The sequence below is a fragment of the Panthera tigris genome, chromosome B2 (assembly GCF_018350195.1).
Source record: "Panthera tigris isolate Pti1 chromosome B2, P.tigris_Pti1_mat1.1, whole genome shotgun sequence".
Lineage (NCBI taxonomy): Eukaryota > Metazoa > Chordata > Mammalia > Carnivora > Felidae > Panthera > Panthera tigris.
This window is the reverse complement of record NC_056664.1, coordinates 118,607,233-118,633,249: the sequence shown is the minus strand read 5'-3', so window position 1 is coordinate 118,633,249 and position 26,017 is coordinate 118,607,233. Positions and strand designations below refer to the sequence as shown.

Below are 26,017 nucleotides of genomic sequence, written 5' to 3'. Positions count from 1 at the left end.
TTATGATACAAACCAAACCACCCTCATGGAAATTATAGTGTGGTGGGAAAGAGAAACAATAAAACTAATCACACCAATTAATGTAAATTTATGTATATGTCAGTTGTTCCAAACCATCGATTTGGTAGTCACAGGTAGGTAAGTCAGCCCTCCAGAAAGGAGTCAATTAATTCCCAAGTCAGTGGAACAAATTTATGAAGGGTTTGGGTCATACTTTCCCCTCTATGAAAACTGTCACAGTAAGGAATGTGTCTTACTCATTGTTGATCCCCCCATGCCTATTATCATGCATGCTATTCACATATAGATTCTTACTATTTTTTGTTGATAGAATGACCATTGTTGAATGATTAAAAGAATGGTGGCAAACTATAAAGAACGTTATCACTAGTAATTTATTCTATTAGCAGATGGTTTCTAGGCCAAGGGGCTTCTCCCTTTGTAGAAATGTTACTGAACTTTACCTGAAAACAATATAAAATAAAACTTTTGTTGAGTTATTCTACATTCTATTGAGTGACTTTAGAATTTCCCTTTTGTCTTTATGTTAGATAATTGTGGACTATATCAGCTAGACCACACAAACATTTTTCCCATGGTATGCTCTGGAAATCAAAAATGATTGCAGACAGTATGGCGACTTGTCTTTTAATTCCCATTTGTGAAACTGAATATTGTATTTCAGTGATCTTTACTTGTAATTCTTTCCCTTATGAAGTTTTAAGGAAAATGAATAAACCCATTTCAACTGAATGTGGAGAACCTTTATTTTTATTTTTTTAAGAACACAAACTCACTTTTAACTATATGCTCGCATTCCAGGCTTAATAGATAATTCTGGACTGAGGTTATTTCATACAACAGATATAAGGAAATATGATGCTGGGGTGATTGAGGCTGGCCTCTGGGTAAGCCTCTTCCATACCATCCCTCCAGGGATGCCTGAATTTCGGTCTGAGGGTCACTGCACTCTGGAATGCCTAGAAGAGGTATGTGGAACATCTGAGTCTGCGAGCTGCCACTTACAGAATAATGCTCTTAGAAAACTATGTTTGGAAAATCTCATGTTTATTATTACCAATCTTTTTCTTGTTGTCATGTTTTAAAGCCATTATTTATCATTGTGGGAAGACATCTGATGGTTTTTTAAATCTTGAAGTCTATAGGAGTAGAATTCTGGACAAGGCTAATATCCAGGATATTTTTCTTCCTGACCTACTTCTTTTGTTTATTTCATATTGGACACTTTATTTTCTCTTTTACAATTTCTACCTTTAGTTATCTAGTGTCTTTTGCATTTCTCTACCTTTCATCTACATTTGTTTTTTTTTCCATTATTCATTTTCAATTTTTTCTCCTTTTCTCTGCTTATAGTTTCCCTACTTAAACCAAAGAGCAAGAATACCTAATATAAAAATACATATTGGATAAGAAAAAAAATATTTTAAGTATTTAATAATGGCTACTTCCATTTATAGTTCTTTTTTTCTTAAGCAAACATATTTCAATCATATTCGATCATATTCTTTATGAGCCATAAAGAATTGTAGACAGATGGCAGATGGACGAAGTGGAAAGATTGAGCCCTTTGAGTTATTTAGACCATGATGCAAATTGCCATGACATCATTTACTAGCTGTAGGACCATGGACAATTCACATAATTCCATTCTTCCACTTGGTTTTCTTCTCTTAAAAAGTGGGAATGACTTGTCCTTTTAAGAGTTTCCATTTACAGGTCACTAACATACTGGAGTCTTTTTGCCAGGAGCTTTGATTGACTCTTCACCTCCTAAAAGAAGGAAAAAGAAAGATAATATTTAGGAGTGGTTCTGTAGGCCCCCAGTAAGCATTTGTTCCCTTTCTTCTCTGCCTACAAACGTTACTTCACAAAGCTAATAACCCTGCTAGGAATAAGTCATGAAAAAATCCAAGTTCAAAATGTTTGGCTGCTCAAGCATTCACTTAAATTGCTTTAGATTTTCTTCTTAGTTGTCCCTCCAAGTCTCTTTTACTGTGAACTGTCTGAACATGCGCTTGTTTGGGCTAATTGTGTCTTCCTCTGTGTGCCCTGCCCTTAGGCTCTGGAAGCTGAAAAGCCAAGTGGAATCCATGTGTTTGCTGTGCTTCTTCATGCTCACCTGGCGGGCAGGGGCATCAGGCTCCGTCATTTTCGCAAAGGGGAGGAATTGAGATTACTGGCTTATGATGATGATTTTGACTTCAATTTTCAGGAGTTTCAGTATCTAAAGGAAGAACAAACAATCTTACCAGTATGAATGCTTTCTTCTCTTTCACTGAATATTAGAAAAGTCAAGACATATATCAGCTGAGACTTAGCAAGGTTTCTATGTGTAAAATGAATTGCTCATCGTATTCACATTCTTTAAACCACCCACTGTGGGTATTGCACAACCCAGATGGAATGTGTTTGATCTCTTTTCCAAAATCAAAACTCATTTTTCTTACTATTCCCACGGGCAATTCAAGTTGTTTTAAGAAGAAAATGAAAACTTGGTTTCTGAGTACCAAACATTATTACTCTTTTCTTACTTAACTTTCCAGGAAACCTTTGCATGGCAATTCTGGTGATGGGAAAAATCAGAGATCTTTTTTGCACCATAGGATGGTTTGGGGAAGTTACAGTTCAGTGAAAATGAATATAAGGATAATTCTTTCATTTGACAGTTTTTGGACAGAACTAATTATACTATACTCTGTAATCCAGCTTGCAACAATACTTGGGTTTACGGAAGAGCATGTGTTGAGATATTGATCTCTGCACCTTCTGAGCAGTAGGCCAGGGAGAGCAAATCTAGGGACCAACACCCAGAGCGAGCTGTCTTTGGTCTATGAATAGCCGTCTGTCCATTTACCTGAGGGGTGACCCATAAAAAAAAATTATTTTCTATGCGTACTGAATTGTTCAAAAGGTTAGAAAACACTGGAGCAATAAATTACTATTATTTTACTTCAGAATTCTGTTGTAAGGAAATAAAGACATGACTAAAGACTTTTAAAGAAAACAATATAAACGAAGGGGTAACACAATGACTAGTATCCATGGCTAACATTTATGAAATGTTTAATCTAAGAGCTAAGTGTGTGTTGTATCATTTAATCTCCTCACAACAGCTGTGCAAAAATAACAGTTATTTTATATATTACTTTTTTTTTATTTAAAAAAAATTTTTTTTAACGTTTTATTTATTTTTGAGACAGAGAGAGACAGAGCATGAACGGGGGAGGGGCAGAGAGAGAGGGAGACACAGAATCGGAAGCAGGCTCCAGGCTCTGAGCCATCAGCCCAGAGCCCGACGCGGGGCTCGAACTCACGGACCGCGAGATCGTGACCTGAGCTGAAGTCGGACCCTTAACCGACTGAGCCACCCAGGCGCCCCTATATTACTTTTTAAATAAATAAATTTCGCCCAGTTAATTCTTTTCTTATTTAAGGTCATTCAGCTAGAACATGGTGGAGTATGGCCTGAGAGAGCCTTATTTGTTTGTTTGCTTGTTTATTATACTAGTATTCTTAGAATTAAGTAGATCAAAGGTCTCCCTGAATCAAATTGCTTAATGAATCTACTCATGTAGGAAATAAAACTATTGGCTTACAAATGGATTACATAAATAAAGCAAACTAAACTCCAATCTGAAAGCTTTTATTTTTATGTTTTAGGGAGATAATCTCATTACTGAGTGCCGTTACAACACAAAAGATAGAGCCCGGATGACTTGGGTAAGAAAATTTTTATTATTATTAAAATTCATTTGTGGAGAAGGAGAAAAAGTAAAAAGCATTCCAATTTAGAGGCAAAATTCCTGAACCTCTTGAGCATGAAACATCATAAAAGAGAAGTTAGAGCTGTTTTAGCATTTTATCAGGTTAACTAGTGATACTACAGCAATATTTGCAGTAGAATTTATTTGCTCTTTCATGAAAAGCTATCTCTAGTCTTTTAGTTTTTCCTCACCAAAACTTATTAAAGACCTGTGATCACAAATGACCATCTGCTTGAGTCTGGACTTAGATGAATCAAGACTTCAAAAGGAAGAATGAATTGTATGACCCTAAGGTCGATCTTCTGACCAAACAGATTGACTGGGGAGTCCTGACAAACATTCATGCCTTACCCAGTCTCTTCCGGAGAACATCTCCCACCAACTCATTTTATGAAGTCAGCATACTCTTAATACTAAAATTTGATGATGACAGTATGAAAGAGGTCAGCAACATGCACCTGATGGAAATATCTTTGACAGAGTATTGACAAACCAAATTCTGCATCATATAAAAATGAAATGTTAGAGCAAATTTGGGATTAATTTAGCTAAGGAATGTAAAATTGGTTTAAAATAGAAAATATATTAATACCATTCTACATTAAGAGATTGAAGGAAAAAGACATGTGACCACGTCAATAAGGGCAGAAAAAGACTTCATAAAATTTAAGTCAGTCATAAAAAAAAAAAAAAAAGAACATTTCACAAACCAGGAATAGGAGAGAAGTGCCTTAACCAGATACAGCTTACCTATGAAAAATCTGTAGCAAATATCTAACTAAATGAAATATTGGAAGTACTAATTTACTATCAGGAAGGAGATAGGTATTTATTATCACTATTTCTATGCCACATATTACTGGGAAAGAAAAAAATATCTATGGATCAGAAAGGAAGAAGCAAAGGAGCAAAATACAGTATTCACAGACATTGTAATTTTCTACATCAAAACCCCCCTGAAAATTGGTATCTAAAATTAACTGTATTTTAGTATATAAGAAACTATCTCAAGAAGTTCTATAGAAATAAAACCTAATATTTACTTAAAATCTAATATTACTTGGTCTCTGGAAAAAATTATAAATCATGATTGCAAAACACTACAGTATACCAAAAGAAATGAAGAGATACTATGTTCATGGATAGAAAAGCCCAATAAAGTAATCTTTCTGTTCAAATTGGCCTAAAAATTTGATGTAATTCCAATAAAAAATTCACAGAAATTTTATGACTTTAGATTCTTGTATCCTAAGAAATCTTTGCCTAGTCATAGTTGCAAAGATTTTCTCTTTTTAAAAAATGTATTTCTAAAAATTTTAGTTTTAGCTTTTATATGGAACCAGTTGATTCTAAAATCTACCTAGAAGAGCAAAGGTTAATAATAGGCAAGACACTACTAAAAAGTAAAAGGTGGAGACAAGCCATTGGATATGAAGACTATTTTAAAGCTATGGTGATCGATAGTGTACTTGGGTCCAGAGTTAGAACAGTAGAACATAATAGGAACTTTGGAGACTGGCCTATAAACCCCCTGTATGGAAACTTGGTTTAGAATAGACATGGCATTGATTTAAGTGGCAAAGGATGGAGTTTCCATTAAAGAATATTAGCACATCTGGGTATACATATGAGAGAGAACACTAGCAGGGGAGAGACAGAGAGTGGGAGACAGAGAATCTTAAGCGGGCTCCATGCCCAGTGAGGAGTCCCACATGGGGCTCAATCTCATGACCGTGAGATTGTGGCCTGAGCCAAAATCAAGAGAAAAACACTTAATCGACTGAGCCACCCAGGAGCTCCTATAATCCCAATATCTTTTTGTTTCTTCCATCACTTATGACGAAATGTCATCTGTCATTTTTATTATTGTTCGCCTGTATGCTATGTGTCATTTTTCTCTTGCTGCTTTCAAAATGTTCTCTTTGTCTTTCATCTGTATGACTGATGTGTCTAGGTATTGCTCTCTTCATATTTATCTTTGGCAATTTGTTGACCTTCTTGGGTTTGTAAGTTCATGTTTTTCACTAAATTTGGGAGGATTTCAGCCATTATTTTTCCAAATATTTTTTCTACCCTTTTATTTCTCTTCCTTCTCATTGTAGAATTCTAATTACATGTATGTTAGAACATTTAATATTGCATTTTGAGATATTTTCTGGGATATTTTCATTTTCTATACTTTTTTTTTCTCTCTCTGTTTACTCATTTTTAACGTATTTGCCTTTAAGTACTTGAACATCTTTCTTTAACTCTTTAAACATATTTATATGTGTTTTTAAGTTTTTACTAAATCCAACATCTGTATCTTCTCACAATCAGTTTCTGCTGCTAACTTTTTTTTTCCTGAGCACAGATCACAGTTTCCTGTTTCTTTTTATATTTAATAACCTTTGGTTGAAAATTCAACACTGTGGATAATATATTGTAGCAACTCTAGATTCTATTCTAGACTCTGTTCTTCTGAGAAGCTTTGATCTTCTTAATTTCGGTAGATAGTTTATTACCTGGATGCAAAATGTGAAACCTGTCTTCCCTGTGGTATGCATCTGCTGATGTCGATACACATGAAAACAAGATTATAGAAAATTCAGTGCAATAAGGCAAAGATTCCATCAAACTGACTGATTCATAACCTGTTTGTTAATCAAACAGCCCCATAATCCTCACTGTGGTGAGAAGTTTACATCATATGAACAGAACTTGAAAGAGATTATTAGGTTGTTAAAGAAAGGCAACTTTTAAAGAGATGGAAATAATTCTATTAATTTTTCAACGTGTGTCTACCTTTTTTAAAAATCAAATTGTCAAGGAGATTATTATTTTTCAGGTTAAGATTTATTAAAGCTGGATGGAATTGTATGACATTGGTGGCTTGGGTGCTGTGTCAAAGTTGGTGGAACATATACTTTTCTAAATAAAACATCTCCATTTTCAGGGAGGATTAAGCACCAGGAATGAAATGTGTCTTTCATACCTTCTTTATTACCCAAGAATTAATCTTACTCGATGTGCAAGTATTCCTGACATTATGGAACAACTTCAGTTCATTGGCGTTAAGGAGATCTATAGGCCAGTCACGTAAGTAGTAAATGGATTTCGTAGTGGGATAGTATACTTCAGAGAAGGATGGGCTTGTCTTCATATTGGATTTATCACCATGTTATAGAATTTTTTCAAGTCCTATCCTATTTAATTTTTTTTTAGCTGGGTGACAAGGTGAGCTTCTTGGTTGGCATGTCCAGGTCCCCAAGACTCCTGCCAAGTTTAGTGATTTTCTAAAAGGACCAAAAGGATTCAGCCTATTACTGTGTTCATGGCTGACATTTATTGCAGAGAAAGAATACAATGCAAAATTAACAAAAGGAAAAAGGTTATGGGCCAAGTCCAGAGGAAACCCAGTACAAGTGTCCAAGGGGCCTCTCCAGTGGAATAACACAGAATGTACTTAATAACACTAGCATCAAAGTATGACAAGATGCATGAAATGTTGTCACCCAGAGATGCTCATTGGAGACTCAATGCTCAGAGTTTTTATGAAGGGCTGGTTACATAGGTGTTCTATGCCGAGTAAGTACCAAAATCTAGACTCTTAGAAGGAAAGCAGATGGTCAACATAAATTGCATTGTTTGTACAAATACTCTAGGCACAGTGAGTCACTCTTCACTTAGAGAAAGTTTTATATCAGTATAGGAAATTGTTTACTAATTAAGTTCCTTGACATCAGCCAAAGGCCCGCCTTCCAAATGGGCATTTCTAAGGATGGAAGTCTCAGGCTTGCTAGGTTCACTCTGTCTGCACAATTGCACATCATAGAAACTACTTAAGATAAATAATTAGCAAGATACATATTATTCCTGCCCTCTTGGGAATATATGCTACAGAGGGAGAGAGGGAATAAATAATATAAATATAAAATTTTAGATATTAGTAAATGTTATGAAAATAATTGAGACAGTGAAGAAGGTATGTAGCTGTTGTCAGTAGGGTAGTAAAAGCCTCTCTGGGAAGTTATCTCAGTCTGTCCAGGCTGCTGTAACATAAATACCATAGACAGAGTAGCTTATAAATAGAAATTTATTGCTCACTGTTCTGGAGGCGGGGAAGTCCAAGATCAAGGTGCCAGCAGATTCAGTGTCTGGTGAGGACTTACTTCCTCTTAGATGGAGATGGCCATCTTCTTACTGTAACCTCACAGAGCAGAGGATGCAAGGGAGGTTTCTCAAGCTGCTTTTATGAGGGCACTAATCCCATAAGGGCTCTGCCCTCATGAGCTAATCACCTCCCTAAAACCCCACCTCATAATACCATCCACCTTGAGGGTTAAGATTTCAACATATGAATTTGCGGCAGGAGGGCAGGGGCGGTGGTGGTGGGTGGGACACAAACATTCAATCCATGGCAGGAGGTGATGTTTGAGCAGAGACCTCAGCGATGAAGAGCCAGCCATGGAAAGATCTAAAGTATACTGTTTGCAGACAGAAGAGCCACTGTAATGACCTTATGGTGGGTATGAAGGTAGCATGTTCAAAGAACAGCCAGAAAGCGAATTTGGCTGGAACAGAGTGAAACACGGCAGAGAATAAGTGAGGAGGCCTGACTTCAAGTGGGATTTTGTAGGTGACACAAAGATCATGTAGGACTTTATAGGTGACATAAAGACTTTGGGTTTTAAGTGCAAAGAAAACGCTATTGGATATAAACAAAATTGATCTGGCTGCTGAATTGAGAAAGGACTCTAGGAGGACCAGATTGGAAATAATAATACCAACCAGGAGACTGTTGTGATTGCCCAGTTGAGAGGTGAATGTGTCTGGGACCAAGGTGATAGCAGTAGAACTCATGAGCAGTGGTTGCAAGCAGGTTACTTTCTCAAGATAGCACACACTGGACTTGTTGGTTGATGGCATTTCAGGGAGATGATGAGGGGAAAAAAAGAGGAAGGGGGAAATGAGGATGTGTGAGTGCTGTAGGGAAACAGATTTGAAGCAGAAATCAAAAGTCCTGCTTTGAATATATTAGGGCTGATGTAGGAAAAATGATTTTATTCATTCTTGGTAATAGCGCAAAGAAGAATTTGAGTGGCTGGTAGAAATTTTGGAGCATAGGTTTTGTTTTAATATAAGGAAGAATTTTCTAATGATTAGGACTTTTCAAAATAAAAGAGACTGATGAAGTTGGGCAAAAGAAACACATAGATCTTTGAGGGAGTGTGTTTAAGGATTAAAAAACCGTTAATGAGAATGTGGTAAATGCACTCACTGAGTAGAATATAATTATGGTCTACTTTTTTATTCCAAAATATTATAGAGATTGTAGATTATGAACTAAGAGCACTCTTCTTTTGAATTATACTTACTATCTGTGAATACATTCTAGTGAGTTCCTATCCAGACAACCCAATGACCGTCAGAAATCTGTATCTACTAAAATACAAATAACAAAATGCTTGTGTAAATTAGTTTGTAGTTTAAAAGTATTCCCATATGTATAATTTCGTTTAATTTGTTTTCACACACTTCCAATAGGTAGAGTAGGGCTTACAATCCTATTTTTATAGAAGAGGAAATGGAAATTCAGGGATTAAGAGGCTGTTCAACATCATATCTACGTAAGCAATGAAGGAGCTAGTGTTTGCATTTTTTGCCTACCTCTGGTAGGTAGCTAGATATCTGCCTGTTTCTTCAAAATAAATAATTACATATGCAAAAAATAAAATAGTAGTGAATATCAAAACAGTATGTAAAATGTCATTCTAAAAACACTAGGGGATAGTCTTGTTTAAAATATCATTATCTCTTACAAAGACTTAGTAGTCTTTTTTTTCCCCTTTAGAATATTGGTTTTTGTTTTGTTTTGTTTTTACATATTGGCTAGAAACTTTTCCTATTCAAGGGTTAATCTGAGAGAATCTTGAAAACCCATGGACATTGAAAGCTGTTTGTTTTACAAGGCGATGAGGTTCAAAAGTGTATTCTACGGCCTCGTTATTTTCTTTGGTGTTCAACTTGTGTAGATCCTCTGAAAATGCTCCGCTTCCAAGTTACAGAGAGCTCTGAGTCCACACCTTTGGTCTCCCCCAGGAAATATTGAAGCTGGGTTTTTCATTTCTTAAAAAGACAAGGAGAATTGCTTCACAGAACAAGACCAGTTTTGAGATGTCATTGCCCACACAGAACCATTGAACTACATGGTTAAATTTAGGCATTCTTCAAAAATACAAGTGAAAAGGAGGCTCTGTTATAAAATTATGTTTAGGCTTTAAATCAGTCTTTCAAGTTAGCTTATCACATTGACATAAATGTTATTGAAAGCCAAACCAACAAGGTGCTGGCTAAAAGATCAGAAAGAGAGACAGTTGGGGTGATTTTGTTTTCTCTTTTATTTAAGAGAATGTTGTGAATTTGGTTTCAGGATACAGTGCTCAAGAGGAATATCACTTAAAACGTAGCCCCAAATCTCATATTCTGTGCTTTGAATATAATGATTAGTTAGGTGCTTTGTCTTATTTCAAACATTCAGCAACAATCCTAGGATTAGAGGAGAAGCTGATAGAAACATAGAGACAACTACATCCTGTCTCAGGATTTGTCTGTTCTAAGGGATGCAGTTTTTCTCGGCCTCCTACAGATCTGGCGAGGCTTAAGGAAAAACAAAACACTCATAAAGATCAGATAACAGAATAGATCATGAGTTTAGATAAATTCTGTATTCTCTGCTGCACCACACGTCAACACGACGTAGTTCCAGTGAGGCTTATGTGATGGAAAGTTTGATATAATTTATTCTATTTCTAAAAGAGAATCAAGGGTCGTGTTTGTATTTTTCTTTGTAGGAAAAGTCACTTTATGTTTACAATGTGTAAAAATCCCACATGCTTATTATAGGGCTTTTAAGGAGTGCAGAAGAAAAGGTTTTAAAAAAAAAGACACAAGCAATCATCTCAAATTCTGTTAGAAATAAACAATACTGGTGCTCCTGGGTGGCTCAGTTCATTGAGTGTCCGACTCTTGATTTCCGCTCAGGTCATGATCTCATGCTTTGTGAGATTGAGCCCTGAGTCAGGCTCAGTGCTAGCATGGAGGCTGTTTGGGATTATCTCTCTCCCTCTCTCTTTCTATCCTTCCCTGATTTGCTCAACATGTGCATGTGCACGCGCCCTCTCTCTCTCAAAAGAAATAAACTTTAATACATAAGAAAATAAATAAACAATATTAACATTAATTGAAGGTTATTACAGATATCTTTCTATGGAGATGTTGCTATAAAGATGAATAAATTAACTGTAATAAAGATTATAATTTGTGCACTGTTTAAAATAAAACCATTAAATCGTAATTTTGTTTAATTTATATGAAAACACTAAACTAGGGGCGCCTGGGTGGCTCAGTCGGTTAAGCATCCGACTTCGGCTTGGGTCATGATCTCGGGGACCGTGAGTTCAAGCCCCGCGTCGGGCTCTGTGCTGACAGCTCAGAGCCTGGAGCCTGTTTCAGATTCTGTGGCTCCCTCTCTCTCTGACCCTCCCCCATTCACGCTCTGTCTCTCTCTGTCCCAAAAATAAATAAACATTAAAAAATTTTTTTTAAAAAACCACTAAACTAAAACTGAACAGTTGTTGAACTTCAGATGAATGCTGTTGCTGCTGTTGGTTTTAGCCACAAGGGGTAATATTTTGTAAACGGGTCTTAAATGTTGAGAACATAGATTGTAAAAGACATTAAAATGTCCCACACACTTTACATGTTTCGATTTTAGATCATAAAAGATGAGGACATTCATACTTTTATATTTTCTCCCACGTCCCTTTCCGTACTTCCAAGTATTTATTACTCATATTATAATTTTGTATTTGCAAGGTTTTAAATTTATGCATATAATTCTCAAACCAAAGTCCCACAATATTTAATGAAAATTTTAAAGTTAAATAGATTCAGCGGTAATCCCTAATCTTACAGGATTTCTGCATTTCTGAGTTCTTTCATTGGATTCATCAGAATGTTATCTGCAAGTTAGTTAATCAAGAGGGGCTTCCAGATGCTTTATGACTGGGGCTTTTTGTTTTGTTTTGTTTTGTTTTGTATTTGAGAATTTCTGCATTTATATTTGGACAGCATTTGGTTGGATATAACGTTTTGAGGTCATACCCTCCCCTTCCCTTGGGAAGTCTCTTTGGATGAATGGGAGCATTCTTCGTCTACCTGTAGAATTCATAAGTTAAACTGAACATACTTCAGTGTGGAACATCTGCATTCAATTTTCCTGAAACATGAAGTGTTTTTCATATATTCACTTATTTTTTTTCCATTTCAGGGAAATTTTCTTATATTATATCTACCAAGTTTTTTGAAAATCTATTTGGAATTTTTCACAAGTACTTTCTCTTGTAGTTTTTTTGGAAGGGTTCTTCTGCTTCTTGCTTTTTCTGATTTATTTGGTGTTAAATTTGGTTTGTCCTAAATTTATTTCCATTGGTCTGCTATCTCCCTTTTCATCTCATTCAGTTGTTCTAAATTCTTGTATGCGGGCTCTTATTTAATTCAATTCATGTTTTTATTAAATAAATTTACAACATGAAACACTTATGGGAATTCTCTCCAGTATCACTGGTTTATATTTTCTACTAGAGTCAACTTTTTCTGTCTCTTTTCATGAAATGTAATAGAAGTTCTTTACCCTATGTTTGCACGGTTGTTATGTCATTTCTTGCTTATGCTGAGCTAATTCTGTCTAACACTTCTCTTTGGTCTGAAAAAAAATGAGTGAATTCTTGTCTGCCTTCTAAACAAATCTGACAGTAGCTTTCTATCTTTCTACACCACAGTCTGAGGTTCAGCTCACATATTTTATGTACACACCTTACTATATTTTGAGGGTAAAGGGCTGTGGGTATAGAGGTGGGACTGTTAACTTTGTATTACAGTGCATGGGTTATTCCTTTCTCAGATGTTTTTTAGAAAATCTACTGAGGAAGGCTTCTTTCTTTCTTTCTTTCTTTCTTTCTTTCTTCTTTCTTTCTTTCTTCCTTCCTTCCTTCTTTCTTTTTTTTTTTTTTAATATTTTTAAGTAATCTACACGTAACATGGGCCTCGAACTCACAACCCAGAAATCAAGAGTCACGTGTTTTACCGAGTGAGCCAGGGGCGCCCCAAGGAAGTTTTCTAACTGGTTGGGATTGAATCCCCTTTCACAGAGGAACGTCTGAGGCCTCACATCATGGGGTCTTCTCTACAGTTAGGGAGACAACTTTACTGTGGGCTTCCCAATATTCATATATTCTTGGGGTGTCAAAAGGATTAGAAGTTATATCTTGTTAGGTCAGACTTCCTGGCTTTCTTCTTTAACAATTAGATTATAAAATGTATGGCATTCTGTCGTCTTTTTTTCATCGGCCTGTTGGTATGTTTTGATTTCTGTTTTCTTATTTATTTTTTAACGTCCAATTGCTACAGGTAGAACTTACACATGACAAAATGCACCTGTTTTAACTATACTGTTTTCTCAGATGTGTATACCTACTTGACCCCAGCACGGACAAGATATAGGACATTTTCATCACCCCCAAAAGTTCTATTCTGCTATCTGGAGACAACCCCACTTCCCACACAAAACCCCAGGAAACAGCAAACTGGCTTTTTGTCGCCACATTAGTTCAATCTTTTCTAGATTTTATAAAAATGGGATCTTATAGCATGTACTCTTTCATGCCTGACTTCTTTGATTTGGAGGTTTTTGAGATTCATCTATGCTGGTGCATGTGTCAGAATTCCATTCCATTTTATTGCTGAGTTCTATTCCTTGGTGTGGACACACCAAAATTCATTTATTGACTCACCAGTTGAAAGGCATTTGGGGTCTGGGGCGCCTGGGTGGCTCAGTCAGTTAAACATCTGACTTTGGCTCGGGTCATGATCTCACAGTTCGTGGGTTCAAGCCCCGCATTGGGCTCTGTGCGGACAGCTTGGAGCCTGGAGCCTGCTTCCGATTCTGTCTCTCTCTCTCTCTCTCTCTCTCTCTGCCCTTCCCCCACCCCTGTTATGTCTCTCTCTCAAAGAGTAAATAAACATTAAATTTTAAAAAAAAGGCATTTGGGTTGTTTCCAGTCTCAGGCTATTCCAAAGAAAGCTCCTATGAGCATTATTGTATTAGTCTTTGTTATGGACACATGTTTGGCATTTTCTGAGCTAACACGTAGTGGCTGAATGACTGCATTGGATACTAAATTTATGTTTACCTCATAAGACTCTCAAAATATTCTCCAAAATGATGTACCTTTTACATTCTCACCAATAATGTGTAAGAGCTCCTATTGCTTAACATTATGCCTAGTGTTTTGTATTATTGATACTTTAGATTTTATTTATTTTAATGTGTATGTAGTGGTACCTTATTGTGGTTTTATTTTCCATTTCTCTAATGACTAACAGTGTTGAGCCACTTTTCATATGCTTATTGGTCATTTATATATGTTTCTTTTTAATTGTTCAAATTTTTGTTCATTGTTTCATTGGGTTACTTGTTTTCTTTTTTTAAGTTTTTTAAGTTTATTTATTTATTTTGAGAAAGCACACACACAAGAGCAAGCAAAGGGGGCGGGGTGTAGAGAGAGACGGAGAGAATCCCAAGCACAATCTGTGCTGTCAGTGCGGACCCTGATGCAAAGCTCGAACTCAAGAACCGTGAGATCATGACCTGAGTCAAAGTCAAGAGTTAGACACTTAACTGACTGAGCCACCCAGGCACCCAAGTTCTTTATATTTTTAAAGAATTCTTTATACTTAAGATAGAAGCTTCTTGTCAGATACATTTTACAAATAATTTCTCCTAGTCTGTGGAGATTTTCATTTTTATTTTTTAATTGTATTTTTTGAAGACCGTTTTATCATTTTTGTTTATTTTGTGCTTTTGATATTCTGTGTAGGAAATTTTTGCCTACCCAAGATTTCTTTCTCCTGTTTTTTTTTTGTAAAGAATGTAAAGAATGTAAAGCGTACATCATTTTGGAGAATATTTTGAGAGTCTTATGAGGTAAACATAAATTTAGTATCCAATGCAGTCATTCAGCCACTACGTGCTAGCTCAGAAAATGCCAAACATGTGTCCATAACAAAGACTAATACAATAATGCTCATAGGAGCTTTCTTTGGAATAGCCTTTTTTTTTTTTTCACTAAAAAGTTTACAGTTTTCAGCTTTTATATGTAGGTTGATGATCCATTTTGAGTAAATTCTTGTGTGTGTTAAGAGGTAAATATCTAGGTTCATTGTTTTTCACATGAATATCAAGTTATTCAAGAACCATTTGACTAAACAAACAAACAAACAAACAAAAAAACAACCTACCTTTTTCCTATTGAATTGCCCTGGAATGTTTGTTGAAAATCATTAGATCATATACTGGCTATTTCTGGACTCTGAATTCTGTTTCATTGATGTTCATATTTAGCCTTTCTCTCGTATCACTCTCTGTTATCATAGTTTTATGATAGATCTTGAAATAAGAGCATGTAAGTCCCAAAATTTTGTCATTTTTTTTTTACTTTTCCCCGAATTATTTAGGGTAGTCTAAGTTCATTTCATTTATATATATATATATTGTTAAATCAACTTGTCAATTAAATTTGCAAAGGAAAGACTATTTAGGGTAGTCTAAGTTCATTTCATTTATATATATATATTGTTAAATCAACTTGTCAATTAAATTTGCAAAGGAAGACTTCTCACCCATAATAAATCATCATGTTAATATAGTTTGTTTTTATCAACTACAGTGATATATAAATAATACCCTCTTATTTATAGATGCATCTGGGTAGACATTTACACACTGCTCAGATATGCAGAAATGTAACTGAATTTCTAGACCATTCCCAATATTCCTAACCAGCTCCCGGTCCCAGGTGAGAGCAGAACTTTCTACTTCAAAGTTACCTGTTTCTGGTTTAAAGCTTAGTCTTTTAAGGAAAAATATTTACCTTTTCAGGATTTCTCCTCTTTCTGTCTCTTCTTCTTTTTTCTCCAGGGGTAATCAGGAAATACGGGGTAGTGTAGGCTGGAGAGGGTGGGAGGTTTGTTGGGGTGATGTCATTATAGAATAGAGGCCTGAACGACATCAGCAGGAATGGAGAGGAGACAATAAATATGAGTCAAGCTGCCATACGAGAGAGGCTCACAGCCATGTCCCGAGGTCACCAGCCCCAGTCATGCTGTCTCCACGTGAGCCATTAGGTTTGCCCTTTTCTAGATCCTTTTTCATATATTTACAGTAAATTAGCAAGTTTGCTGACAGCACTTCTGTTACTTTATGCTGTGAAGTCTCAAAAAAAAAAAAAAAACCAACAACTAGTTTCCTGATTTATTCTAGCAGCAAAGCTTTTTAAAGATTTCATCTACGTGTAATACTCTATTCACTCTTACCTGCAAGGCAGCAGACAGCGCAGCGGATTTAAGCCGCTTTAGCGCCTTAGTACAGATTCCAGTGCCACCTTGTGGTGTTTTAGGGAATTACAGGCTGATGATTTCCTCCCAGCGTTTCTCCCTGGTTGTGAAATTGATTTCCTTTTTTTCAAGAGAGACATCTTATTTTTTTGAAAAGCAAATTTTATTTTTAATGTTTAATTAAGTTTTTAATGTTTATTTATTTCTGTGAAGAGAGTGACAGAACGCAAGCGGGAGAGGGACAGAGACAGAGGGAGACACAGATTCGCAAGCAGGCTCCAGGCTCTGAACTGTCAACACAGAGCCCAACGCGGGGCTCCAATTCATGAACTAGGAGATCATGACTTGAGCTGAAGTCGGATGCCCAACCGACTGAGCCACCCAGATGCCCCTTTAATATTTGATTTTAAAACTTTTATTTTTAATAAAACCTAGCTGTAATTTTTCGTGTGTTTAAAAGGACTTTGTATGTAAACATAATGGGCCCCTTTCAAGTTATTATTTTATACGAATTCTGATTTACATCTCTACAAGTCTTCACAGGATGTTTAATTTTTGAATGCTATAGATTTTAGGTCATTGCTAGCTGTGTTTAGTGTAGTGTGATGCCAAATGCTTTTTCTTTATTTAAAGTTAGGTACTTTAAGGTCTCTGTACAAAATAATGCATTTAAAACTCAACAAAGATATACTGATTTTAATTAAAAGAAAAAGGAAGTTAGAAATGAAGAATGTAAAGGTCCTTGTATATTACCCAATGTTTTACTCATTGTTTCACTTATTAGAGTAAGGGGGAAATAATTTTATTTTAGACATTAAAAATTTATTTTCTCTAAAAGGTCAATAAAAGATGTTCAATTTAATTAAAAAGCTAATATTCCAAGTGCCTGAGTAGCTTGTGTGTGTAAGAGAGAGAGTAATTAAAGGCATAAATAAATGAAGAAGATCCAATATTAAAAGTGTAAATGCCTCAACTGGAAATTAATTGGTTGGCAATTACCAAAACCACTGAAATAGCTTCTTGGGATGTTGTGGGAGCCAAATACCTGCTGGTTACCCATGATAATCTCTGGGAAGACCCATGGATTTATTCATGTAAATCCTGGTGGTGTTCCAACACTTCCTTACACTTCTTTTTTTCAGGAATCAATAACACAAAACGTAACATTTAATCAAAGACATCACTTGAAGAGTATCTTTTCAAGCAGATCGTGTCATTCTTCTGGGATCTCTTCTTTCTTTCTTGGACATAAATGTGTTTTTTTTAGAGTGGCAAGTAGAAGCAAGAGTATTTTTTTTCTCAGTAGAATTTTTAGAACACTGGTTCAGTTCCAGATTTGTTACATTTATTATCTCTTAGGCAAGCCAAAACAAGGCAGCCAGCAGGGGTCAGGCTTTTCAACTGTGGAATTGAAATTTCTGTCTCTTACAAAAAAGCCTACAGATTTCTTCATTACGCCATTCGCCTTACATTCTGCAGAACTGAACGTGTACTGAGTTACATTGTTACCTAGAGCCAAAACAAATAAGCAAGGAGTTGTGAGGCTGGGGAAGCTTTCTGAGTCAAAATTATTTGTCTAGGGTATTACCCATCTGGTACTACAATAAGGAATTTCATTCTTTCCAAAAGACTCCTTACTTGGCATGTATTTCTTCTGGCAATTGCTGATGGGTTTATCAATCCTTCGCGTTAGGTTTTCTATGTGTGTAAAAATGGACCAGCGTGAGGTCTATTTTAGAATGTTGAAAAGTGCTGGAAACGTGTCATGCTTTTGTTCTGAACCTGACTAATTGTGGTTATTTGAATTTCAGGACCTGGCCTTTCATTATCAAAAGCCCCAAGCAGTATAAAAACCTCTCTTTCATGGACGCAATGAATAAATTTAAATGGGCTAAAAAGGAAGGTCTCTCCTTCAACAAGCTTGTCCTTAGCTTGCCGGTGAACGTGAGATGCTCCAAGACGGACAACGCGGAGTGGTCGGTGAGCCCTACTTTGTTTGAATCTTCGGAGAAGCCAGATGTCACATGTTACCTAATCCCCTCCAGGCAAAATCTAAGGAACGGACAAATATCCATGAATCCGATGTTTCAGTTGTCGTTTGATATGTCTGATAATTTACTTGTTCCATAACTGCTCGGGTTGACCGAAAACTCCTGATTCCATTCCCTTTGAAGAGGGAGATTGGCTGTTAAGCTAAGGCTGGAATGAAGCAGGGATAGGATGAGATGAGAGCTTCGAAAAGCAACAGAGCCTGGTTTGTGTCTCTCCATCCCAAAGGCGCATCTGGCTTTCTTCTCCACGTCCCTCAGATTCCCTCAGGCTCCAACTCCTTTGACCTTTGACTCCTTAAGCAGCCACCCATGCCACCCACCCCTTTTACCCTGCAGAAGTTGGAGGGGGGGGTATTGAGCGAGCCTGGCCGCGAACCTGCTCTTCAATCACTGGCATTGTTTACTTTTTCATTTTCAGATTCAAGGGATGACAGCATTACCTCCACACGTGGAAAGACCGTATAAAGCAGAGCCCTTGGTGTGTGGAACCTCTTCTTCCTCTTCTCCGCCCAGAAACCACCCTCTTGAGCTGCCCGTGTGTTTCATGGTACTCTGCAGTCTGTTGCACAGCACACACTTGTGGTCATAGTTCTGTGCTGGGGGACAGTGTTTTCTGTGATCCGAACGTGTCAGGTCAAAGACACTTTGGACATGAAGAGCAGAGCGTGAGGACTGTGGAGACCTTCCCGTCACACACGCCCTTCCTCCCTACACCATCCTTCCCCGTCTACCCGAGAGATGCCGATTGGGTTCTCTTTCTTTTGCTCAGATACGTCTGATAAAATGTATCCATTGCCAATAAAGCAAAACTGGACTGACTTAACACCACCTTTTAAAAAATTCGGACAAAGTCAAGTGGAAGTGAAAGAGTGTCTGATTTCCTTCCATATTTCATTTTATGTAAACACTCATCATCGCCATTTCACTTTTTACTTGATCATTTGGCTTCTATATTCCTTTCTCAGAAGACTTCCATCTTAACAGCGTAAAAGGAAGCACTCTCTCTTCCCGTGTTCCTTCCTCTTTCTTGTTCTTTGGGTGTGACTTCCCCAGGGCAACAATGGTTCTTTCTGTGTTTCATTGTCAATCCAGCTCTGTCTTCCTCTGGGAAAAACCAATGGGCCCCTTACCTCTGTGCTTTTTGAAGATGCCCATTCTAGTTTCTTGGTTTATCTGAGTCTCTTGGTACCCCCAAATGACCCCAAACCCATCTCAAAGCATTTCTTTATCCTTCACTGGACAGGTGAGTTTATCTTGAGCTCTATCACTCTCTAAAAAGAAAGAAGCTATAAGAAACACGGAAATGGTATACGGTGGACTGTAGGCTGAGGAGAAGATGTAGCTGGCTGCAAACCCCATGCTGTGAGGGGTCCTTTATGAGGTGTCAAGTCAAAGGGGGATAGTCTGAGCCAACCTAGGAGGGCGTGAGGTCCCTGCAGTACCTCCCTGACCACGTTGGGTGTCACACGTGTCGCATCCTGGCTCAATTTGAGTCGCAGTTGCTGTTGTAGGTTTATTTTTTATATTAGTTAATGAACTAACTTTCCTTAGTAGAATGTCACCAGTGGAAGATCTTGTCTCCTTTTAGGTTCCCTTGGTATAGTTCAGCCAAATCTTGTTGTGTGTCCTTTCCTCATTTCTTAAGCAAAGTCTTTCGGGATCGTATGAATAAACTCAATAAAATTAAGTTTTTGTGTGGTATCTTGTACGCTCCTTGAGAGAACCAAGAGATTCAGGACTGATGTTTCCAGCCAAATTGATTGAAAATGTTGCATTTTGTATTCCATTCTTTTAAGCCCTTTCTCTCCTGCAAACAATATCGTCTTTTGAATAAATACCGTATTTTAGAGTGTTTCCTTTCTGGTTGTCAGAATTTATCCACTTACTGAAATGTTTGTACTATTTATGAGGCGTATCTCATAGTTTACTTGTTTTTATTTCATAAGTGCTATATCGAATTCTGTGATTTTCCATACAGATATTTATACAAGGAACACGATAATCCCAAACTCTCCCTGTTTGAAATTTCGTGTTTATTTTACTGCAGAATGTCTGAATTTGAGATGTCAGAGTAAAGTGATTTCCTTTGGAACTTCCATAATGATATGTTTGTTTTCAGTGTTCTGAGTCAGGAAGCTGAATCTACAGGCTAGAAAGGGATACACAGCTTTTGGCCGCTTGCGTTGGTGGAACCAGGGAATCAACTTCTTCAGCTGATGTTGCAAAGAATAAAGCTGACATTCTTTTTCTCTTAGGAATTCTCATGAATATGTATGTGTTTGAGGCACAGGACTCTCTATTTGAAATTAGGATAGGCTATCTGTTGAAAATCTGTTAAGATTCTGATCAATTCTAAATTAGTTTGTTCTTACAACGAGCAGACCTTCCTGAACAGCCCCGGCTTTTTTGCTGCTGCCCTTGGCCAAGTTGCATTACCTGTCTCCTAGGCCAGCAGGAAGGAGTGCCTGAGACCAGTGGAGGATGGAGTGTCCACGTCTGGTGATCCCTGCTTTGATTCTTAATGCAAGAAGAGTGGGAAAAAACATGTGATAAGGCCAATATTCATCAAAGCCATGTGAGGTTGAGGGTATTTGGGGTGATCATTTTTTTTCTGAGGGGGTCTCAGGCAGGATCAAGAGAGTCCTAGTGATAATAAAAGAAATGCAATGCACAGAGGCAGACCTATTAAGAACTTGGAACTTCATTTTAATGGCTATGGAGACCAATGATGAATAGCAAATAGGACGACGTAGAGAAGCACTGTAAGTGCCCTGTACATGACGACACTGTACAATTTGCTCACCCAAACTCATTGTTGGACACATAGGCCGTCTGTTTTTCACTATGATAAACTTTGCTGTGATTATAAGTATCTTCTTCCAATAAATTACTTTGAATGAAATTACAGAATTAATAGTTGTATTTTTCACGAATTTTAAACTAGTAACTGTAAGTTGAACTTAGATGAATATTGCCAGATGTCTTCAACTTGTTTAAGTTTTTTCAAATGGTTCAGAATTCTATCATCTGTCTATATCTATCTATCTATCTATCTATCTATGTATCTACAGTAAGAGAATGATAATTCAAATATAGTAAAATGATCACAATTGAAGACTTTGGGTGAAGGGTTTTTAAAAATCTCTTCCTTGGCGTTTGAAAATATTTCAGAATTCAAAGTTACAAATGTGAATGAAATAATTAAGGATCCACCGACAGTACAGTGACCCATGTGGTCTTCCTCCACTAGGCATTAGCCCACCATTTTGGAGAGGCGAGAAGAGAAGTTGGGTTGGGACTATTCCTCACATGCCGCTGGGGGATTATTCCTCAGTTTGCCGGTTCTGGCTACAGATGGGCATATGCCTAGTTTGGAGGTCCAGAACAAAGGGCTTGAAAAATCCAGGGAGTGAAGAAGGACCCCCAAAACAAAAGAGCAAGAGGTCTTGGAGTTTGGAATCAGTCAAAAATATTTATAATTTATTTGTGTTTTTCCCTGATTATAAACCTAATGTGTAATAATGCCTATTCGCTGAAGGAAATCTAGAAAATATGGTAACTTTGAAAAAGGAAATAGCAAAATCTGTTAGCCCTATTACCTAGAGAATTAACCTTTTGGTGCATACGCTTCTAGTATATGCCCATGAAAGGATATCTGTGGGAATCCATATGTTGATACAAGCTAGCACTAGCTAATGCAACAAATGCCAAAATATGAGTGGTTTAACACAACAAGGTTTGTTTCATGTTTATTTAATAGTTCAATGCATGTGACTCATTTGGTAACGGACTCTACTTGTTAAGGTGATTCAGGTACTCGAGAGCTCGTGACTCCGTCAACCCCAGGTCCTAAGGGTCCTGTGCATTCACCTTGCTAATGGAGAGACACATGATCTAAAAGTGACATAAATCACTTCCAGATTCACTCTGTCAGTTAAAATTAGTCACATGGCCTCACTAGGATGTAAAAGGGGCTGGGTGTATAATGCTTAATTATAAGCTGCCTGCAGCAAAATAGAGGAGAAGCTGTCTCTGCTGAAATATATATTTTTAACACAATTGACTTTCATCTAGCTCAGTGATTCCACGAGTTTTGAGTTGGAAACAATCAGACCAGTAGAGGGGTGCCAACTACACATTTTGTCAAATGGAGCACTAATCAGAATAACTGCTGTTTCACAAATGCCATTGAAAGCCTGCTTGGAACCAGGCTCTACCCTAGAGTGTTGGCCGCAGAACTCAAAAGCAGATATTGTCTCTGCCGTGATGGAGATGATAGTCTTGTGATGAGGCTCATAGCTGACTGAGTCAGCTAAAATCTCCCATCACCAACATTTCGCTTTGAAAAGCGGAAGTATTCAGAATAAACGCCAGTCCTTCCACTTGAATAGATTGAGCTTTGTGAAAAGCTTATTCATCATCAAGGACCATCCTTTTTCCATAGACTTGGACCATGAATCTAGTTTATATCTTAGTTTGATCATCTAAGCCCTACAAAATCAAGCTGTGTACTATGAAACATCTCCCAAGTCCAGCATAGTCAAGCTGGTACTTCATGAGCAGAAAACGGATAATTGAATAGACTGATGGCAGCAACCCTTACTCCCCTGGCTAGAGCTGTGTTCTCTGGAAAATATAAAAAGTCATGGAAAACTATTTCAGGGTTAAACAGGCTTACAACAGAACTCTTCAGAGTCTTTAAAATATAAATATGCAAGGGGCCCGTGGGTGGCTCAGTTGGTTGAGCGACTGACTTCGGCTCAGGTCACGATCTCGTGATTCACGAGTTCGAGCCCTGCATCAGGCTCTGTGCTGACAGCTCAGAGCCTGGAGCCTGCTTCTGATTCTGTGTCTCCTTCTCTCTCTCTGCCCCTCCCCCACTTGCATTCTCTCTCTCTCTCTCTCTCTCAAAAATAAGTAAGCATTAAAAAAATAAAATAAAATATAAATCTACATTTGAAAGTCCAAGAGAAGCTGTGTAGTACGAAACATCTCCCAATGTACCATGCTGTGGTGAAGCAACATTCACCAAGAAACATGCTTTGGGGCACACTACCTTCCTGGCAGAACATCTTCAGGTTTCTGTAACAAGTTTTTGGAAGATTCCAAACTGTTCATGGGCAACTACAAAACATAGCCCGACAGTCCTAGGCCTTTCATGTGTGCCCACTGGTCTATTCCTTCCTTCCGGTTCTTATTTTGCCAACACACAAACACTACATTTTTATCAATCTAGAGGTAGTGTAATACACAGAGAGAATTTTAAAAAGGAATTTAAGAGGAAATAGTAAAATGAAATATACTAAAGCGAATTACATGGGATGAATAAGGTATTTGAGGAAAGTTGACAAATAAGGCTGTATGTCTTTGGAAAGTTCATGATCGATAGACATAGACTAATGGTGTGCAACTGATGGAATACAAAGAAAAAAAGATATTGGAAAAGGTGGGGAATAATCTACAAGTGTAGGATGCAAGCCTGAGTTGAACCAATTGCCTCCTTAATAATTTTAAATAACCCTATTAAATATCCACAAGCAAAATAATGCTGTGCATTTATATAATGCTTTGGAACTTGCAGTGTTTTCACAACATTTCTCATTTAATTACAACTGCTCTTATAAGTGATTGCTTATATTCAGAAAAGTTAAATAGACAGCATGGAATCATGGGAGACCCGTTTCAATCACTTTACAAACTACACGTGGATAAGTCAGACCCAAATTACTTGGACTTACTAAATTGTTGTCTTCTCACTGATAAAGTGGGAATAATAATATCTAACCTTATAAAGTTGCTTGTGGACTAAAAGTGGTGATGAAGATATAGCACCTGGCACACCGAGCTGTCAAGGTTAGTTTTCTTCCTCTCTTTTCAAGATCTCACACTGAGATGCACACTCTCTGACAAGAAATGGAGATTTTTTTTTCTCTTACTTTTCAGATATAATCAACTAAAATTTGACTTTACCCAAACCACTTTGGCTGAGTGAATGATACTTAATCAAATGAATATTAGATATGAGTGAGTTTGACAATCACTCACTCAAAAGAATCTCTAATGACTGCTTGTTATGTCTTATGTTTCTGAGGAGGAAAAGCATCATATTTTGCTTTTTTTCCTCTTGGAAATAATCTCTTCTCACTGAAATGCTAGTTCAGAGTTAAAATGAACCAGTTTACCTTTTTTGTCTTTCATATGATTAGTTTTGTATGTGAATGGCTATAAATTCTGCTCTTTTATTGCTTTGTGAAACGTTTTCTTCCATATTTGATTACCAGTAATTTCACGTCACCTTGAGCAATTATTCCATAAGTTGTATTCTTGTAATAGTGTACTTCTGGAAAAACAGGCTTTTCCAAACATATAGTGATATTCTGTTAAGCAAGAATAAGGAAAGATAGGGGAAATTAAAGAGTGGTGTGGGAGGGATCTGTATTACAAGGAAAGTATTTCTCTCTATTAGCCACTAGAGGGCGTTCCGTGTATCTGCTGGTCTTTACAGAACCTGGCCTGACTTTTCACACCAACTCTACTTCCTTCCCTATTACTTTTATTGGAGTTCTTTCTTTCTTCCTTTCTTTTTAATTAATTTATTTTTGAGAGAGAGAGAGCGAGCGAGCAAGTGAGAGCTGGGGAGGGCAGAGAGAGAGAGAGGGAAACACAGAATCCAAAGCAGGCTCCAGGCTGAGCTATTAGCACAGACCTCACAGACCACGAAATCATAACCTGAGCCGAAGGTGGATGCTTAACCAACTGAGCCACCCAGGTGCTCCTATCGGAGCTAATTCTAACTTCAATTACCTGAACCTTAAACTTTCTTTCTGAGGGTTTAGCTCCAAGATCAATCTTAAGTCTGTTAAGCTTTTACAGAGATGATTCTAAGCTTCCTTTTAAAATTTCCAAATTGCTGTTTTACTGTAGCTTGCCTTTCATACTTCACCTTCCATTTTGAAATTATTTGGTTCTTTAACCTTTTGTTCTCTTATTTCTCACTTTTTTGGTTTTGTTTTCTAATTTAATTTCCACTTTTAATTTGGATCTAACCATCTTGATCACTACTTCCCAGTCTCTTTATTACTTAGTCCATTAGTTCTTTATTCTTTAAAAGTAAACTTTAACAGCTTGAAGCCCTTCAGCAGAAATCATGAGCAGTTGTGAGGATGCACTTTGCAAACAAGAAGCAGTGGAGGAATTTCCCCCCTAAAACTCTCTGAATCTACATCACTGGCTCGTGTAAAGGATTTCCCAGGACAGTTGAGGAAAATTCCCCAATGCTTAATGTCACAGATGCTAGAGTCATAGATTCCATCACTCAGCACAATGGATTTGTAAGAATGGTGTTGCTTTCCATAGATCCATTCAGTCCTCATATGAAGTACTCTGTTCTTTAAAACTCCATAGTCTCCAAGTTATAAAACCACAGGGTTTGGAGTTAATTTTGACAATTTCATACTCTGGTCAGGAGCCATATACAGTCATTGCACTTGGAGAACTGGACAAATACGGTATACTGAGCCTACTTCTCAGGCTGCCAGTTTTCTTCTGTTGCTTTTGTGATTCCTCATTAGCTACAGAAATTCTCTCTCTCCTTCTCTTAAAATCTCTATTTTTATGGTTAACAGAGATTTCCTGCAGTCCGTCTTTTCTTACTTGAGATGTGGTTATACATATGGGCTCTGCAAGAACTCTATGCATCCTTTAAACAAATTTAACTTTTCATCAGTCATTCAACCTTGAGTCAGA

General features: G+C 37.2%; 1 protein-coding gene and 1 long non-coding RNA gene across 2 annotated transcripts in view; one reads left to right on the top strand and one right to left on the bottom strand.

The window, feature by feature from the left end:
• MOXD1 (monooxygenase DBH like 1) overlaps window positions 1-21,148 on the top strand; it is a 91,407-nt gene extending 70,259 nt beyond the window's left edge. The window contains exons 7-12 of the mRNA XM_042987165.1: window positions 823-989; window positions 2,081-2,272; window positions 3,682-3,741; window positions 6,721-6,863; window positions 18,032-18,200; window positions 18,690-21,148. Of these exons, the coding sequence (XP_042843099.1) occupies window positions 823-989; window positions 2,081-2,272; window positions 3,682-3,741; window positions 6,721-6,863; window positions 18,032-18,200; window positions 18,690-18,860 (902 nt within the window). The 3' untranslated portion in view covers window positions 18,861-21,148. The remainder of the gene's footprint in view (window positions 1-822; window positions 990-2,080; window positions 2,273-3,681; window positions 3,742-6,720; window positions 6,864-18,031; window positions 18,201-18,689) is intronic.
• LOC122238740 lies at window positions 959-15,992 on the bottom strand. Its single transcript, XR_006217871.1, has 3 exons — window positions 15,758-15,992; window positions 2,141-2,245; window positions 959-1,791 (listed from the first exon to the last, which is right to left on the bottom strand). It is a non-coding gene; the product is annotated as an uncharacterized LOC122238740 (long non-coding RNA).
• Window positions 21,149-26,017: the final 4,869 nt, after the last annotated feature.